Source organism: Xyrauchen texanus, chromosome 12, assembly GCF_025860055.1.
Source record: "Xyrauchen texanus isolate HMW12.3.18 chromosome 12, RBS_HiC_50CHRs, whole genome shotgun sequence".
In the NCBI taxonomy this organism is placed as follows: domain Eukaryota; kingdom Metazoa; phylum Chordata; class Actinopteri; order Cypriniformes; family Catostomidae; genus Xyrauchen; species Xyrauchen texanus.
In genome coordinates, this window is record NC_068287.1 from 4352859 (window position 1) to 4373387 (window position 20529).

The following is a 20529-nucleotide window of genomic DNA, read 5'->3' on the forward strand; positions in this document are numbered from 1 at the left end:
AGATTGTGAATATCTCGTCATGCCAATGTTCTCTCCAAATTAGTGGTTGAGAAACTATTTTTGCTCATTCTCTGGGTTCACAGCACTAAACACAGAGGAGTTCTGGAGAGCGTCATACAGATGCTGCAATTCGGGTTTGTGTGTTGTGTTCCACAACCTAGTAGAGCTGCAAACATTGCCAGCACTGCTAAGGCATCATTGGTGTGCTCTTGACTTGAAGATTGTTCCAAAAGGTAGGCATCTTAATTGTGCTGCCTCTTAAGATAACTCATTTTTGCCTGCATTGCATGTGTCCCTTTATAGAGAAGGCAGTGCCAGAATGCATGGCGATGAGCTAGTTGGCAAGATATATCCAAAATGTTGGTTGAGGAGAGAGAAATACAGATTATACATACTTTTATTTCATTCAGTACTAAAAAACATTAACAGAATTTAGTATTTAAAAATGTATTATTTTGTTCTATGTATTTTATGGTTATTGGAATATCATAATGTTGGCCTAGCAAAATATTATCACAAATCAATATATTATAATATTAATAATATCAATAAAAATAATATTAATAAAAATTAAACACTTTAATTGTAACGCGAGCCAGCTGGTACGTGATAGCTGTGCGGTATGTGCAAACCTCACTCCCCTGGCCTCAAGACGCGCACTAGCGACTAGCCTTTAGCCTCCTCGTTAGCATGCCCGCCCACCTCCCATGCCAGATGACGCCAGTCGAGTCCCGCTTGGAGAGGTTCGAGCAGGACTGGTTACATAACAACATGTTAACATCAAACTACTGAAATCAATATATTTCCTTAAATAGTGAAAAGTATTGATAAAAATAGTTCAGTGTAATTAAAAATGTACTATATTTCCCAGTGTTTGTAATATTTGTTTTATGCTTATTAGATTATCAAACTATTAACTTAGCAACATACTAACATAACACTCTACCGAAATATTTCATTCAGTATTGAAAAGTGTTGATAAAACAATTGTTCAATGTAATTAAAAATCTATTATTTCACCCAATATTTGCACATGCTGTGTTTTTGTATGCTTGTTAGAGTATAACAAATTTAGCTAACAACCTTTCAAATTCTGTTGAAATGAATTGCGAGTTGAGTCTCACGGGAGGAGACTTATTTATGTGGTGTGCGAATTGCTGCCCATGTAGAGATTTTCGAAGTGGTCATTTATGAGATTTCATAATAGTTACAATGCTGCCTTAGAAGGAAGCTGTGTGTGTTGGTGGCAAAGTCACTAGGTTGTAGAACAGAGCTTTGATGTGTAGAGTGGTACCACTGGAATGTTCCACCATCCACCAGTTTCATTCTTGCACAAAGTAGGTACCACATCAGAGGGGTCCAGAGAAAGAGAACAGAGTATAGGGCAAGATTGAGGCTGTGAATAGAGAATAGGGACGAAAATTGGGAATGGAATTCACAGAAGAGAAGCAGAGATAGAGAAGAGCATGCATTCATCTGTGAGATAAGATATCTGTCCAGTGCTTGCTTGATGGATCCCAGCTCAGACTGTATTGTCCTAGGGCTAAACTTTATTACATATGTGTGTTGGATGGATGGCGTCCACTCTTGATTGTAGACAATGAATGGATCTGGCAGACATTACCAGCTGATCTCTGAGCTGACCAGACATGCTCTGAGGGTACAGGTCAGTCAGTTTGAAATTTGTTATTTCAAAATGTACCCAATAACAAGTCTCAGCCTCCTATATTGTGGACAAAAGTGGTAAGATGTTTCTCAAAATAGCAAGCTCAAATTTGGTTAGCTGGCTTTGCGCAATTTCCAGGAGTCAAGGTGCACAGATTTTTATCGGCCCATCGGGAAAATAGTGTTTGTAAGTTCCCAGGCTACAATGTGCACTCCCAAGGAAGAAATAATAACTATTTTCCAGGTTTATGAAGTTTATGGTATCGTATTTTTGAGAGATTTTTGAGAGATATTCAGTCTTGAACACTTTTTTGTCTTAAAAACAGATTTACCCTTAGATTTTAAACACCCCAAACTGCTTTTTATATGTTGTCCTCCTGTCTACGTCGGCAAGACTGATAGTTAAATAATAGGCTATGCAAGATTACCCAATAACACTCTGAACAAGCTTTTAAACTAAGTCAAGGGCGTATTGAGAGTAGGATGTTTTTAGGAAGTTCGGTCTTTCAATAAAAATATAAAAGTGGATGGATCCTGGTGCTCAGGCATTCCCACCGTCACACCACAATCCAGCGCTCCCGTTCAGGTCCACTCATCTAACCACTCCCTCCTCCTTCCTCTCTCCACACAGGCAGTGGACTGATGGGCAACTCGTCAGCCTCGTTCATGGGGACGTTCCTGGCCAGCAGTCTAGGTTCTCCTCCATCGCACCCGCCACACCCCTCCAGACCTCCAACCTCTCCTTCCTCTCCTCCTTATCGTGGGGGTCCGCACTCCAGTTCCTCACAGATCTGGTTCCCTCACTCACATGAAGGTAAGACGGCACAGTGCCACTCACCTGATTATCTTACTGTCTGAATATGTCTATCTATATCAGTTTTTTTCAAATCCACTCAACAAAGTTTTGTGCCTGTGATTTTCAAGTAATCCTAAAGACATTGGCAATGCCTCATCTAGTTCCCTATGTTGTGAATCAGTATATTGTAAACACGAGTTGCAAGGGTGCTATTTTACAAAACCTTAGTTTACATGCACTTGCAATTTTGATTTCAGTTGGATTATAACAATACTTTGTCTTTAAATGTATTTTAAACCCTTTAGTTTGACTGAAAGTTTACCATTCTTATTTTTGTGAAGTCGGACTAACAGACTAGATAATGCGGTTGTAGCTCAGCTTCATCCAGCATGTATACATCTTAATCGGATCACAACTGGCCTCAATGTTGTCCGCATACATGCTTTGAAAGACAAGTGATGTGTGTCGCGGCATGTATTTTACCCAACGTATTTGTTGTCCTTCCTTCGAATATTCGAGTACACAATGTGTTATTTACTATTTGGACAGACAGATAGTACAATCGGAAGGCTGCAGCCTAGACATCTCAGCTGGCATGTCATCAAGCACCGTCGAAGGTCTTCTCAATTTTTGAGGTCCTTTGGAAGGCAGCCTCGTATCACAGCCTTATTTCACCATATTTGAGAGAATGCATCAAGTGCACCCTTCACAGCCTTGAAACAACCACAATTCCTTGCAAATGTGCACTTACTTGACCATCTCAATCTAGCTCTGGAATGCTGAGGAGGAACCTAGCCTACAGCCTCAGAAGGACTGGCCTAGGAAGGACACAGCCTAACTAGGCTGCTGCCTTCCAATTGAGAAGCGCCCTGCAGGACTGTAGCCGTCCAGAACCAGATTTAAATAGCACTGATCTAATTATTTGTGCTTCCATCAAGTTAAAGCAGTTCTCTCTTTTTCCCGCTCTGTGAACGGCGCTGCCACAGTGGTTTTACACAGTCACAAAGTGGGCAAAAATTCAGGCAAGGAATCTTGTGGTCTGTTATGTGCATCAACAAAAAATGTTGAGCACAACACACACATATGCTGCTCAACACAGACACACAGAAAATATTCAAGGAAGAAAAAAGTTTAAAGGTCAACAGTGGTCTCAGCTGTCATGTAAAAGCCAGTGTGGCTTTTCCCACCCCCGCCTTATATGAGCTTGGCCCGACACTAAGCCACGCCCGACCCCCATTCTACCAAACCAACAGCTGTCCTCTTCCAGAGCTGGCTCCAGATCACTGTAAATCTGCAGAAAGAGGGAATATCAAGAGGGACGACAAGAGTAGGAGATGCCCAGGCATGCCTGATGCCCACTTGGCATGTATTCACACATAAGTCCCCTCCGGGCCTCGTCCAAATGTGCCAAACAGTCATGAAGCATTAGGAGCTCATCTGTGTGTTGTTGGTATAATCTGGAAACTCAGCATCTCTGAGAGCCGCACTATCTCCATGCCAGTTATCACTATACTCAAGTCTATTTTCACTCTTTTCTTCAAGTCCTGCTTTTGGCATGCTGTTAAAAGATGTAAGATTACACATATAGGGGGTGATTGGAGAGGATTAGTCTTGTAGAGCTAGACTTTTAACTATCAAAATAAGTCTGGTTCACTTTTCAGCTAATTCTGGCCAAGGTCTGCCTTCTTAGAAAGGAAGAGAACACCTGATCTATGTGCACAACTACTATCCACTGTTTCATTTTGATGTTCAGTGTTCCCATTGTCAAGGCAAACCTGCAAATATCAGGTACATTTGGGATTTCCAGGCCTGGGAAAAGCCAGAGAAATAAATAACTATACAATAACAACTACATGATGAACAAAGCTATTTTCTTCAAAGAGGTGCACATTTCATGATTGGAGTATTTGTAAACCGTTGTGTATAATCATGTAAATCAATAAATTCCAAGGATTGTACCTCTGTACTCCCTGAAAATTGCATCAGTTTGGGTAGTCAGATCACAATTTAGAGAAAATTCCTGTAATTTTTATGGCCAATATGCATCAGATGGTCCATGGGTGTGCTGTCTGTGGATTCGTCTAGGAGAGGATCTACTCACTGGGTAGGCAAGAGATGACTACCCAAAAATGTTCAGCATAAAATCGCCACCACAAAACGTTTTGGAGCAAGGGGACTACTGTACCTTCCATATCTTGAAGAGATGATGGCTTGTGGTCTGTTCCTTTGGCCAGTGAATGGGCTTGGCACATCGATAATTTTCCCAAAGAAGCTGAACAGTTTTAAAAAGTATAATGATAATGGTTACATTACTAAGCAATAAGGCTGATTATGAGTGGGATAATTATAGCTGGCTATTATCGCTATTGCAGTTTAATTGTGCATAACGCTGAAATGAATGAATCCTGGCTTGCCATCAGCAGCATTCTGTTCTCTCCTCTTTAAGATAATTGCAAATGGTCTTTTCTTCAGTTTGCATAAAATATCAAGCATTCAAAATGAAAAGCACAATTACCCAGCCTATTCCCTGCACCCTATGGGATGGGTCTCCCGCCAACAGCAAGTGTATACGCAAGAGCACTTTGAGATTTCATGAAATTCCCTGTGCCTCAATATCCCAGAATTCCCAGTTCAAATTCCATCCCATTTCATAACGGATGCAAGATATCCTACGCTCACAGAATCCCATCTCCCTTGTACCCTAAAGCGTTCCCATTGGCTGAGTGAACTTTTAATGGGTACTCTATGGTGCCTGATTACAAAAACAATAAAATCTTTTATGATGTATGTTGTCTATCTAAATATCTAAATATGAAAATGAATGTCTTGTTTGGTATTTTATGTATATTATACAGTATAACCAAAGCTATAAATAATAAAATTATATGTTTCTTGAAAAGTTTCTCAAAAGATTAATCCACTACCAATTACTAATTACTTTCTAAAAAATTTAAAAAGTCAGTAACTTTCATCGGATTACAGAATTTAAAATGTAATTTGTTACACTTGGACATAAAAGTAATTAGATTACAGTAACTAATACTTTGTAATCAGATAACACCCAGCACTGCTTGCTGTCTAACCAGTTAGTCTACTATTATTAGCTGCTAGCATTAGCCTGGTAGCTGAGGTCACGATACCAAAATATTGTTAATTATTAATTATTTGTGCATCAAAACTGTGTAAAAATTCTGACCTTTAACCCTCATGTTTCTTCGTCTGGACTTGAGTGTTTTGGATAATGATATTCTTAGCTCATTCTGAGTTTGAATTTTGGTCGAATAGAAATAGAGTGTTTGTTGATCTAATGCTAGAAGTATGTTTCATCTTCATACACTTTCTCTGAATGGTGCTCAATCTCTTTTTCCCAAAAAATATAGAATTTTCCCCAATCCCTAGTATAGTATCTGTTCCATGTTTACCTGTACATAAGTAGACCCGACCCTTCATACATCTGTACTTATAATTACGCAAGTACTTTATACCCAGGATGGTTGACAGAATAAAAACCCCTTCCACATATTTTTAATACAAGCAGATCCAGAAAGTAATTTCTATATTAGTGAAGCTCCAAAATGGCATTGACTACAATTTTAATAGTCTGCTAATGCATGATCTTATAATGCAGTAAGAGTTTATGAAATCACCACCATACATTCTGATCAATTCAGCCCATAAACACCAGCTATTTAAAAAACAATTTTTTTTTTTGTGAAAGTGGTGAATTGAAATACAGGAAAACAAGGAAAGCCCACCAGGCCCACTGCCAGCTGGTCTGGGTCCAAATTACAGCTTTAACGGTGCCAAACACAGAGGCTGCCATACTCTCCTCTCCTGCTCCCTCATTCCCCCTCTTTCTCTGTCTTTTTATGGTCATCTCTCTCCATCCAAGCATGTCTTTACTCTCGCTGAAGAATGCAGGTTGTCCCCTCCTCCTCGTCCAGGCTCCATCACTTCCTTTCAATTAGCCGTCCTGACGAGTACTATTCACCTCCTTCCATCTTCTTTTCTTGCTACTCTCTTCCCTCTGGTTTTTCAGCATTGCCCTGTCACTTCTTTTCAATTAGCAGTCTCGACAGGCAGCTTTATCTGGCCCTCTCTGTCTCTTCTTAAACAATTTACTCAGGGCTGTTTACAGATGCACGCTTGTAAGAGCTGTCATGAGCAGACACTGGGAGAACGATGGGCTGTTCATGTGAACAGGAAGATTGAGAGATAGGATTAGTGGGAATGGACAAATTGTGTAACATTACCATTTGCTGAAGTTCACTGCTTTCCTCGTAAAAAATGCCCCGGTAACAGAAGCTGGATTTTAGGGAATTAACTCTACAATCTGCCCACTTAGCGTGAGGTAATGGGGTGAATCCACACTTTCTCTGCATGCAAGAAGCAATAAAATAGCTTGGGTTATTCTCACATAATAACATTATGTACATTTTTGCTAAATCATTTTTATGTGGCTAACACAGCATTTTCCTGGTGAAACAAAAACTAGAGGTGTTACAACAGCAATGACTTTTATTCAGTTTCGAGTCCTGAATATAGTATGCAAGTTGACACTTGAGCCAAAAGTGTCATAGATGCACCACAAAATGACATAATTGCTTTAGCAATTGTATTTTCATCTCACATTTGCTATTATGACACTATCGGTTAGGTTTAAGTTTAAGGTTTAGGGTAGGGAGGTCGGTATTGTTGATTTAAAACGTATCGGTTACCTAACGTAACCTCGGTTCTCTCTAGATGAGGGAACGAGTATTGCGTAAGCTAGCTTACGCTACGGGAAAGATTCATCTTTTCTGAGATATTGAAGGCAAAAAATTATCCTTAATTTTTGTATCCATTGTCAACGCAGTGCGGCAGCTGCAGACCTTGAGCGGGCTAGCTAGCGAGCTCATAGGTTGCTCTGCGGCAACTGCTGCAGCCTATAGACGAGCTTGGGTGAACTCGCATCCAATGAGAGGCGTCCGCGCGCTCACTGCAACAAAGCCCGCCAAAATGGGCGTGACTAGAGTGCATATAAGCGTAGTTCGTAGGCTGGAACCCTGGTTTTCATTGACTGAAGCGAAAAGTCGCTGCGTGGCGCGAAGCACGGCCGGCTACGCAATACTCGTTCCCTCATCTAGAGAGAACCGAGGTTACGTTAGGTAACCGATACGTTCTCTTCACGAGAGGTTCTCTCGTATTGCGTAAGCTAGCTTACGCTCACGGGAACCCATTGTCAACGCCGTGCGCGCCAAGCATCCACTGTATGAGCCCCAGGGAATTAAGGGGGACCCGTGGGAGCCCTTATGAGTGGGGAAATAATATTTGGCTGGCAAGAATGCGGGTCATTGATTGTGTAATACATAAGCACATAGTGGGAAGGGAACGACAGAGCGGCGGTGCCGGTCTGTGTGGAATGTGTCCCATCAGTGCAGCTCACCAGGGGAGCTGTAGCGTATTAAACCGCTAGTAGTTTTGCCTGCAGAGCGGGCACTTCCATATTGTAAAATCTGACAAAGGTGGAGGGGAAGTCCATCCCGCTGCCACACATATGTCGTGAATGGAAATCCCGCTGGACCATGCCCACGAGGATGCCATGCCTCTAGTGGAGTGAGCCCTAATGCCCAACGGGCATGGCAGGTCTTTTGACGCGTATGAAGCAGCAATAGCGTCCACTATCCATCTAGATAGTGTCTGTTTCGAGGCGGCGAGACCTTTGGTGCGCCCTCGAACGAAACGAAAAGCTGCTCAGAGCGTCTGAAAGCGGCGGAGCGCGCAGTATACAATCTCAGTGCTCTGACCGGGCAAAGGAGATTGGCGTCGCGTTCGCTAACGGATGCTGGCAGCGCCGATAGGGAAATGACCTGTGCTCTGAAAGGAGTACCGATCACCTTGGGAACATAGCCGTGTCTAGGCTTTAAAATGACCTTGGAGTCACTTGGTCCAAACTCAAGACACGCAGCGCTGACAGACAGCGCGTGAAGGTCTCCCACACGTTTGACTGATGACAGGGCAGTCGGAAAAACGGTTTTGAGTGAAAGGTATTTCAAATCCACGGATTGAAGTGGTTCGAAAGGGGGGGCTTTCATAGTTTCGAGAACTATAGAAAGATCCCAGATAGGAACCGATGGGGGGTGCGGGGGGGTTCATCCTTCTAGCTCCTCTGAGGAAGCGGATGACCAGCTTGTTTTTACCCCATGACTGGCCATGCAGGGGTTCAGCGAACGCCGCAACGGCCGCCACATACACTTTGAGCGTGGATGGGGATCTGCCCTTATCCAGCAGCTCTTGTAGAAATACGAGCAGCGACGACACCCCACATGTCCGCGGGTCCAGGTCTCGGTCGGTGCACCATTTTGAGAACACAGACCATTTTGACGCATAGAGTCTTCTCGTGGAAGGGGCTCTAGCGTGTATGATGGTGTTTATTACTCCTTCTGGCAGAGCGACGGGTAGTCGTTGATCACCCACGCATGCAGCGCCCAGCGTCTGGGTGGGGATGCCAAATTGTGCCGCGAGCTTGAGAGAGGAAATCTGCTCTCACTGGGATGGGCCACGGCGCTGTCAGTGACAGCTGCGTAAGCTCCGGGAACCATGTCTGATTCTCCCAACGCGGGGCTATGAGGAGCACCGAGTGACGCGTTTCCCTGATCCTCTGCATTACCTGTGGCAATAGCGAGACGGGTGGGAAGGCGTAAAGCGGGCGTCTGGGCCAGTCCTGGGCCAGCGCGTCCTCGCTTTTCGAGAAAAATATTGGGCAGTGAGAGTTCTCTTTGGACGCAAAGAGGTCTATCTCCGCTCTGCCGAATAGGTGTCATAACGTCTGGACTGTTTGAGCGTGCAGGGACCATTCCCCTGGGGGAATATTGTCTCTGGACAGTCTGTCCGGGCCGTCGTTCAGGTGGCCTGGCACGTGCGTCGCCCTCAGCGAGCGCAGGTGGCACTGGGACCAACTCAGTATGCGTTTCGTCAGATGGAAGAGGTTCCTGGATCTGACACCGCCCTGACGGTTTAGGTAGGATACCGCAGATCTGTTGTCCGAACGGACCAGGATGTGGTGACCCTGAATGACCGGGAGAAAGCGCACGAGCGCGTACTCGACCGCTATCATTTCCAGACAATTTATGTGAAGGAGCTTTTCCTGAACTGACCATAGGCCGAAAACCGGAGAGCCCTCGCAGACCGCGCCCCAACCCGTGTTGGACGCGTCTGTCGAGATGACTTTTCGGCGAGATACAGCTCCCATTGTCACTCCCCGCTGATACCATTCGGCCACTGTACAGGGCTGCAGAGCTGAAATACAGGTCTGAGTCACCTTGATCGGCTGGCGGCCTGTGGCCCAAGCCCGGCGAGACGCGCGGGTGTTTAGCCAATGCTGAAGCGGGCGCATGTGCATTAAACCCAGCTGAAGTACTGCTGTGGCTGAGGCCATGTAGCCTAGCACTCTCTGAAATTTCTTCAGAGGTGTGAGGCTGTTCATCTGAAATGACGTGGCTAGTCGCTGCACACGGCGCGCGCGCTGTGTAGATAAGCGAGCCGTCATTGCCACTGAGTCTAGTTCTATTCCAAGGAAGGAAATTGCCTGACTGGGCTGTAGTGAGCTCTTGGTCCAATTGACTGCAAGGCCCAAACTGTTCAGATGACTGAGGAGAACTGTCCTGTGAGACAGAAGCTCCGTATGTGATTGTGCCAAAATCAGCCAATCGTCCAAATAGTTCAGAATTCGCAAACCCTGACTCCGCAGGGTGTGCGAGCGCCAGCGTCCATGCACTTCGTGAAAGTACGGGGTGCTAAGGACAGGCTGAACGGAAGGACGGTGTATTGATAAACCTGGCCGTCGAGGCGAATCTCAAGAATGGCCTGTGACGGGATTTATCTGAATCTGAAAGTATGTATTTTTCAGATCGAGAGAAATAAACCAGTCCCCCTGGCGCACATGCACGAGGAGTTTGCTGGTTGTAAGCATTTTGAACGGTCTTTTTGCAAGCGCTTTGTTCAAAACCCTGAGATCTAATATTGGTCTGAGGCCACCGTCTTTCTTGGGGACAAGAAAATAACGGCTGTAAAACCCCGACTCGCTCAGGGGAGGCGGCACTCTCTCTATGGCCCTTTTGCACAGAAGGTTTGCTATTTCTGAACGAAGTATGCACGCTGCTTCCGTGTTCAAAGTAGTTTCGAGCCGTGCTCTGAAGCAAGGAGGACGGCGACCGAACTGTAGCAAATAGCCCTGTTTTATTGTGCTTAACACCCATTCGGATATCCCTGGAATATCTTCCCACGCTTTGAAGCGTAATGTTAGAGGGTGAATGGGCAAATCGCTCTGATTGCCGCACACAGCGCGCTGAACAGAATGTGTGAGCGCGCTTACTGTGCTTATGCTGGACTGCTCGCAGACAGCATGGACAGGCTGTCCTGTGAGTGACTTCCCGATTGAGGTGAATGGGGAAAGAGTCACGTCTGTTAAGTGATGCGCAAGCATAGCCACGGGCATGGGACTTACATACAGAGAAGTGTTTGCTGGCCGTGTGACAGAGCGGGCAGAGAATGGGCGCGCGCACGTATTCGTGAGCGCATTTATTGACTCTAACACTCGAGTGGTTCGTAACCGCTTTTGAGTGTGCTCTGATGGGGACACGGAACGTGTAATGCTTGTGTGTAGAGCTGAACACTAGGTTGTGGGCACATTTTCTACACATAAGGCTGGTCGTGTGACAGAGCGGCCAGAGAATGGGCGCGCGCACGGATTCGTGGGTGCGTTTATTGACTCTAACACTCGAGCGGGTCGTAACTGCTTTATGTGAGTGTGCTCTGATAGGGACACGGGACGTGTAATGCTTGTGTGTAGGGGTGAGCACTGAATCGTGGGCACATTTTCTACACATAAGGCTTTATTTTGGGTCGCCGTGGAAACGGCGTTTGAGTGCAGGCAAGCGGGTAATATCACCGGCTTGTTGGCTGCTGAATCCACCACTGCAGTAGCCTGAGAGAAGGGGACTGACAGGGGGCGTACGGGACTTACATACAGCTGGCCGTGTGACAGAGCGGGCAGAGGAGGGAGCGCGCACGGGCTCGTGGGCGCGTTTATTAACTCTAACACTCGAGCGGGTCGTAACCGCTTATGTGAGTGTGCTCTGATAGGGACACGGGATGTGTAATGCTTGTGTGTAGGGGTGAGCACTGGATTGTGGGCACAATTTCTACACATAAGGCATGTTTACTCTTTACAAGATTTCTTTGGGTCGCCGTGAAAACGGCGTTTGAGTGCAGAGCAAACGGGTAGTATCACCGGCTTGTTGGCTGCTGAATCCACCACTGCAGTAGCCTGAAAGAAGGGGACTGACAGGGGCGAAGCTTTGACGGTGGTCCAGCCGTGGCGGGACTGAGCCGTCGTTTTCTCAACAACGCTAGGAGGACTTCGGTTGCTCAGGTTTCAGTACAATCTTAGGCCGAGGCCCGCAGGAGGCGGCTGTCTGAGCGCTGATCGAGGGCGGCCGCCCTGTCGACGCTGAGAAGTCTGGCTTGTTGAGCTGGGCGCTGTGAAGAGGCTCGTGCAGGAGGCTGGTCACGTGGGCGGCCTGCAGAGGAGCTAGCGCGACGAGGTAGAAAGAGATTCATGGCTTGGGCTTCGAGAAACGGTCAACAATGCCACTCACCGCGGAACCGAAGAGACCGGACAGAGAGAGCGGCGCGTAGTGCGTTCAGCGTGAAGGTGGAGGGTGAAGGCGATGCTCGAGGGAGGGGCTCCGGCGAGGCAATCGCTTCTACCACTGGTTCCGGCAGCCTTTGAGAGCGGCGCTTTTTACTGCGCAGCTGAATGGAAGGCGGCGCGGCGGCTCGGTCCTGAGCGCTCGAGTCGAGCCCGCAGGGTCGACATCGAAGCTCCTCGCAGAGATCGCATCCGCCTTCAGCGAGGGGAGCTCTGCATGCCCCAGTCCCAGGCAGAGAGCGCAGATGACGTGGCGGTCTCCGGTGCTGAGAGGGGCGCGGCATGAGGCGCAAGTGGAGCGAGGCATCTTTAAAAGACGCTCGTACTCTTTTGTGAAGTTCATAAGAACTAGCTTGCTTTAAAAGGATACGTCGCCGGATGGCGTAGCTCGCAGGACGGCTGAAGGTGGCGAAGACGGCCGGCTTCTTCGAGCGCTGTCCATGCTTGCTTGATGCCCCTCGAACGGCGACGCGGCTTCCAGTTCAGAGATGCGAAGAGCTTCGCTGAAGAGATGAAAATCAGGGTTCCAGCCTACTGAACTACGCTTATATGCACTCTCGTCACGCCCATTTTGGCGGGCTTTGTTGCAGTGAGCGCGGACGCCTCTCATTGGATGCGAGTTCGCCCAAGCTCGTCTATAGGCTGCAGCAGTTGCCGCAGAGCAACCTATGAGCTCGCTAGCTAGCCCGCTCAAGGTCTGCAGCTGCCGCACTGCGTTGACAATGGATACAAAAATTAAGGATAATTTTTTGGCTTCAATATCTCAGAAAAGATGAATCTTTCCCGTAGCGTAAGCTAGCTTACGCAATACGAGAGAACCTCTCGTAAGAGAACTCTATATAGCATTAACCTTAAAAACCAAACCAAACCAAAACTTTTAGAAAATTTAACTCACGTTTAGTGCTAGTGGACATTTCTCCTTGAGATTGATGCAATATGTATAATGAACGGAATATTTTGCAACATTTTTTCACAGGTGTTTGACCTTTAAAGAAAATATGCCAAAAACTGGACCAGATAGACAATGAGCACAACAGCAAAACAATCACTCTGAAGATTATGAAAGCACATTGGGGAAACATTTTGAGCTTACTTACATTTACATTTGCATTTCTTAGTTGTGCATGCACAATGTGTGACTTTTTTAGATACCTAAAATCACATATTGGCATTTGAATTGCTGAAGTTCTGACAAACTTGCAGCAAAATTGCCACTCATTATTTTCACATGCAAATGAGCATCTGTTTCGTTGCAAATGTTTGCAAGAAGTTTGCAGCTCTTCACCGGAAGTGGTGAACCAGCAGCAAACCATTGGTGACAATGAAGAGTTTGCCGCAAACTCATTTGCATGTGAAAATGAGTGATGAATTTGTGGCAAATTGGCAGCAAGTTTGCAGAAAGCTTCCAGAACTCTTGATTTTTGTAAGGGTATACATTAGTACAGAAATTGAGATATTGTAATACATTGTAGGGTAAAGATGTGCATGTTTTCTCGAACTTAGTTTGCGAGCCATTTTTAGGCCATTGTGTTCTGTTTTCATAATATTATATTCAGTTGCCATTTTATTTAAGCTGTATTTTAAAAATAGTTGCAGCCTATGGGCTCTATTTTTGTGACCACGCTAGGTGCGGCGCTACAATCAATGATTGTGCGCCTCGTCTTATCCAATTGTCATGACAACGCTAATTCTAAGAGTAATTTTCATGCCAGCTCAATTTTCGTGCCAGCACAAGTGCCCGTTAGGGTGCATCAAATTTGAATGGGAAATTTTAATTTCAAAATATCAATTTGGCTGGCATTGCATTTTGTTCCAATTAACATAAAAATGACTTTTGCAAAGTTTTGAGGAATTCCATTGAGATTTAGGGGTGCCACCTAACACATGAACTTTTGCGAAAGTTTGAAAAATTTGCAATTTTTAGTCTAATTGCCAAAAGGATGACCTGGAAATGTTGAGTACAGTGAACTTTTATACAGTAACATGTTCTATAGGGTCATCAAAGTAAAAGTTGTTTGTTTGCCCTTTGGGCAACTTGGGCATTTCTCAGAATTCAACTTTCAAGATTTTCCATTAATTTGTCCTATAGACAAAATGAATGGAGGTCAATGGGACGTTCACGTGGCCTTACCCTGTTTTTTGTGCAGCAGTGATGGATGACGGACACACATATAAAGTTTAATGACTTTATTGTTAAACACAAGGGGCGATACTGACACACTTAAAAGAACAAACCCTCTCTAGTGGCTAACTCACTGGCAACTAACAGGGCCTAATGGTAAGAGCTGACACTAACTAAACTTCAAACTTAATTGCTCAGTCTGTGCCAGATTCTGCTCCACTGAGCAACATCACCAGGGAGACAGAGAGAGGAAATTGAACCTGAACTCTGAACCTAGCCAGTGCGTCTCCCCCCAGATATGTCTCCCCACCCGCCACCCAAGAGTAACGGTCCTATTCAGGGATTAGCTTGCGTTTGCAGCGGCGAAGGTTAGGCTGTTGGTTGCGGTCATGTTCAACTGCCTGCAGCACATTCTGCAGGTACTGCTCCTTCCTTGCCACTGCGACAAAGTCGGATGTGAGCTTGACGCCACGCTCAGCACAGTCATTGACCACGTTCATTGCACGTATATTGACCTCACTTTTTTTTGAACGCACGTGTGAACAAGGTAACCTCTGGCGAGCGTGATGACTCCACCTTCAGGTCTGTGAAAACCTGGTTCAGGAGGACCTCACCAATGTGGTGCCGGCACCCAGACCAAAGCAGTGGTCGGCCCAGTGAGAGCTGTATGGCAATGCAGGCAGCTGTGAGATGGCCGGTGTTTGACGCAGTGGTGTCAAATGCCATGTTGACAACCTGGTCAGCGCAGCACCAGTCCTGCAGCAACTTGCATGCCAACCGGGCAATGATCACTCCACATGCTTCATTGGTCTGCTTCTTATACGCCGGGACACCAAGCAGTTTCAGCCTCTCTGCATCTCCAACCACTACTGTAAGACGCTCCTCCAACTGGCGCACATTGCTGAGCATCGGAGTTAACTTGCTGTCCCAATGTAGGGTGCACAATGGAGGTGGTGTCCACTGCTTGTGCTGTTCCTCACTGATTGTCTCCAGCACTTGGCGTCTTGCTCGGTCAGCTGTTGCGTAAGATGCAGAGAGATGTGTACATTCACCGCCTGACTCTGCAACAAGGCCACGCGTGAAGGCAGCCTGTTGCATTGGTGACATCTTCAACCTTGTAGCCAGTGACACGACACTTGGTCGGCTAAGGATGTCATGTGGAATGAAGACGTTTGTTCCAGTCTTCTTATGCTTGTGGGATGGTTCGCACTCAGATGGTTGATAGACTGTGTTAGTATCCTACTCTGACTCCCCATCACTCTCCGACTCCAAGCTGGACATTGCAGTCATCTCCTCCAGCTCCTTTTCACAGCGGGACTGCCTGGCTGCTGCGGCAGCTTGACGCTCCTCTCGCCGCTTCACCTTGAGCTGCAGCTTTTTGTCCAATACACCAAATGTGGCCACTCTGTCAGTCTTCATGCTGGCCAAGAAAGCTAGGTCTTCTGGGTTATCAATCAGCTTTTCAACATTTGGAGGCCACAGCGGAAATGTGGCATCAAGTCTGCACTCCATTGTCTCCAATTGTTTCGCTGTAGTCTCACTGGAGCGCTTGGCCTGGGAGATTTTCCGCAGCTTGTTGTTAGCATTGACTAAGTCTACCACCTTGTGGCACGCACGCTTGTCGCTCACCATTGGGATGATGCCATCCTCACTGGTGATGCTGGGGCCCAGACCAAAGACCAGGCTGCGACTGCTACTCTGGCAGGGACCAGTTGGTGAAGGCAGCATCTTAGGAGAGCTGGATCCTGGGGTGGGTTGTGTTGTGCAGTGCCTGCAAATGAAAAGGATACAAGCTCAAGGAAAGTGTTTAAAATCATATCTTACTATACTTAATATCACTCAATTATGATAAACCATTCTTGCATAAGCCTCATATTTTAGCTGTACAAAGTCTAACTTCATCATAACTTACCGTTACATCACTACCAGAGTAGCTAGCTGCGCTTGCAAATATACATGTATTTAAAATGTTAATTTACTGTAACAACTACAATGCTACTCTCAATAAACATGAGACATCTATACTCTGAATATGACATTGTCCACTCTAGAATATTGTTGATGTTAAGCTTAATAGCTTAGCTAACATAGACAGCTAACTGTGGTTAGAAAACTGTTCCTAGGTAACTTTAGCTAGATGTAATGAGCACCAAATACCTATAAATATGACTTATGATAAATAAGTATACAAAGACACAATTCCAGATATTATAGTAATATGTAATAATACATACCTCAAACAGAAAGATCACCTCAGTTTTCTTGAGCTGTAGTATTGTTTACATCAGATCTCCATGGCGACCATGTGCACAGATGTGAAAAAAACAGATGTGCGGTGGCACCCCTAAATCATCATGTACTGGAAAAACATTTTGCATGTGATGTTTCTACATATATTGGAACACTTTTAGCACCCAGCCATATCAAAATTCAAGAATTGTGTTTTTTGATGCACCCTAGTGCCCGTGTGTGGGAGTGCTTACACCAAGGGTGCTCACACTTCTGTGCCATGAGATTTTCTTAATGCTATTACAGTAAGATCTACCATGTATTGTTGTCAAGATACCAACAAGTCAGTAGTGTCATTTGACAATTCTCGATACCAAAACTAATACTAAATTATTTTAGGTAAACATTGTTTTAAGTTCTGAAGTAATTATTCAGGACAATGAAACAACAGTAATAAAATAAGTACAAAGAAACAAATAAAGAAAACAGTGCTTACATTTTCAGAAATTGATTTATTTTTAATTATTTACCAAACTTAACAGATCACAGGTTTTCACCTGCCATCCTGCGTTTCAGAAGTCCGTGCGCGGGGAGACGAATAAGGAAATAAAACATGATCTTTAAGAGTATTGTTATTTGTGTAGTTTATATCCTTTTCCCTTTTGACCTGTTAATGAGATCGACCTGCGATTGTCTTGAGATCGAAATGGGTCTTTGCACTAAGATGTCTGAGAAGCATGCCTATTATCGCCGCAAAGTCTAAACTCAGTTCCTGCTTTTGCAGTTTAAGGATTACACCAGCAGATGATATCAAAGAGCTATCAGTCACTTTTAATACTAGCCATGATTTGTGTGATAGTAGATCTATTAGAATTAATTATGTATCACAATATTCTTGATTTTGCTAGTCTATTACAAAATATATAACCCAATATACAGTATACACATTTATATACTAGATATAATTGCACCGTAAATAAAGGTGATTTTTAGTATGATTGCTTCTCTTTATAGGGGCAGGTAAGAAAGCTTGATGGCGTTACCAAGAAAGAAACCATTTAGGCAGCCAGAAATAGAACTAGTGCATCAGTTTTATTTTGACCATCTTTGCATGTGGATATACATTTATATCAAGAGCAAGCGAGATTTAGCGCTCTCAGATAAAATGTGCCAGAGAGAAAAAGGCACTTTTACATGCAAAAATAACACAAAGTCACTAATGACAGATACTGTAAACTATACTATGATGTGGTAGCACATCTGACTCCAGATCTCAGAAGGTTGCATGTTCAGATCCATGACCTAAGGGGGTGGTGTGGTGTATTGGTGGTAACCAGATGATTGCTGCTTCTATCCCAGCTATAAGGTATCACCATTCTGCCCTTGAGCAAGGAATTGAATCCCATGTTGCTCCAGGTGGATTGTCCCTCAAAGACGTTCATGGTATCGTTCTATGGCAGCATTGCATGAAAGTTATTGAAGTAAATTTCACCGGCTCTGAGCTTTTAAGCATCTTTTTTGCTGATTGGGAGGAAAGCCTGAGGTTCTTATGCCTGTGAATATCCTGCTATGAGCTGCATTATCGTGCTGCACAGATAATAACGGCTGTGCATGTTATGAGTGGGCTGCTGTCAATCACTCACAGACAGCTGCTGTTGCTGAGAGCACAACAGTTTTAGCGGCGTTAATGTCAGCACTAGACAGTAAACCTGCCTCATCTTGGTTGCTGGCACAGCACCTTCCCTTGTCCTGTCCTGTCCAGATTAACAGCTGAATGTGCAGCGTGATGCCCGGCGGTGCCCGCTCACCTGTCCTGAGAGACCGCTGCTTAGCGGTGAGCAGCCCGACACTATCGGGCGCAGACAGACTACACTGTGAAACGGGATTATGCTGCCAAGTGTCACGCTTACAAACACAAAGACACCCGAGAAACTAGCCAAAGCCGAATTTGCATAATGGAAACATTCTATCACTCCCTTTTTAAAAACCCACAGCAGTAATGTGTTTTTCAAAGGGAGCCTTATTTTTTATTCTATTCTTAAATGAACTTGGATAAAATAATGCACTTATTAATGCTGACAGGCAGTGAGAGGAACAAAATAGTTTATGCAATTATCACGTTCTTCTGTGCATCTATAGCAAACCAAGCTTCCATGTGATTGGAGGGATGTGTATATTCTTCAGCTGGAACTGTGTTAATTAAGGTTTGATAAACAGTTTCTTTAATACATAAGAACCGCTATTCGTTTCTTGCTCTTTCAGCTAGAGATACTATAGTTACTTACTTCTCTGTCTGCTCGTATGAATGTAACACATCATAAGAAAGTTCAAATGCACTCTGGATCGCATCATTTATATGTATAAATGTTTTCCATCTGAAAGGACTAAATATTAAATGAAACAAATGACAATAAAATGCAGTAATCTCTTTGGTAATCAAAATATTTTTTATTGTAATTGTATTCTAATTACCAATTATTTAAATTGTAACTGTAGTGGAATACAGTTACTTATATTTTGTATTTTAAATACATAATCCTGTTAGATGTATTCTGTTACTCCCCAACACTGCTAATGTGACATTAAAATGTGTTATCAATGACTTTACGCCTCATTCTATGTGTAGAATTGACATGAGATCAGTAAAAGAAGTCACTCGACTATAAAGGTTTCATGGTGCTAATGCACTAACATGCTATACACAGCCATAATATGTCCCTGTTATACTCTGTTATTGTAATTTATGATGACACTAATACTGCAACGATGGGTGTATAAAAGACTGTTAATGGGAAGAATACAGACAAAAGAATGATGATAGGCATACCTGATATGAGGCACATGAGTGAAGCAGTTTAACAAACTACAGAGTGATTGGGAACTAAAGAGTATTTGAGTATATTTGATTACTTTTGTAGACTAATTTAAAATAATAATAATAATAATCTCAACACTGCCAAAAAGACATGACAAGTTTAGAGTGAGCACACAAAAGAATTGGATTGCATGCTAACAGATTAGCATGCTAAGCTAATGTTTCCTATGGATAGCATTGTGATAAAATAGCCTTAAAAGATAGAATATCCTACAGTTAGCATGTTTACTGAGTAGCATGCTAAGCGTTCATAGCATGTAGCATGAAAACCATGGTAAACAGACAATTTTCTTTTGAACTTCAGTTACAAAAAATCTAAACTTGCTGCTCGTTATTTTCACATGCAAATTAACTTTTGACATGTTTGCTAGAAGTTTGCAGCTCTTCGCTGGTAGTGGTGTATCTCCGGCAAACCTTTGGAGTTTAGAGTCAGCACACAAATGTGGGTTATCTTTTAAACTATAGGTGGCGCTGTCTTTAAACTGCTCATGGATCCTCAGGACATGAAGTTGATGATGCATACCTATTTTCACAGCACCTTCAGTGCTTGGCCCCTAATAATTCATTAAATAGGCAGAACAAATGCATTGATATGATTTAAATATTAAGGTTTTATATATGCAGAAATAAATGACACATGTACACCCTTACAAAAATGAAGAGTTCTGGCAAACTTGCTGCAAATTTGTCACTCAGTATTTTCCCATGCCAATGAGCTTTGCGGCAAACTCTTCATTGTTGCCAAAGTTTTGCAACAGGTGAAGAGCTGCAAACATCTGGCAAACTTTTGCAGCAAGTTTGTCAGAACTCTAGATTTTTTGTAAGAGATTTTATCATACATTTATTTACAAATGCATTATTTGATATATTTGCGACTTAAATTACAAATATACACTCACCTAAAGGATTATTAGGAACACCATACTAATACTGTGTTTGACCCCCTTTCGCCTTCAGAACTGCCTTAATTCTACGTGGCATTGATTCAACAAGGTGCTGAAAGCATTCTTTAGAAATGTTGGCCCATATTGATAGGATAGCATCTTGCAGTTGATGGAGATTTGTGGGATGCACATCCAGGGCACGAAGCTCTTGTCCCACCACATCCCAAAAATGCTCTATTGGGTTGAGATCTGGTGACTGTGGAGCCA

At 44.1% G+C, this 20529-nt stretch overlaps 1 protein-coding gene across 1 annotated transcript in view; it reads left to right on the forward strand.

Moving 5' to 3' along the window:
• Positions 1–20529, forward strand: part of LOC127652892 (BAH and coiled-coil domain-containing protein 1) — a 147899-nt gene that overhangs the window by 56827 nt on the left and 70543 nt on the right. Inside the window, exon 3 of the mRNA XM_052139329.1 lies at positions 2297–2479. Coding sequence (XP_051995289.1) covers positions 2297–2479 — 183 coding nt within the window. The remainder of the gene's footprint in view (positions 1–2296; positions 2480–20529) is intronic.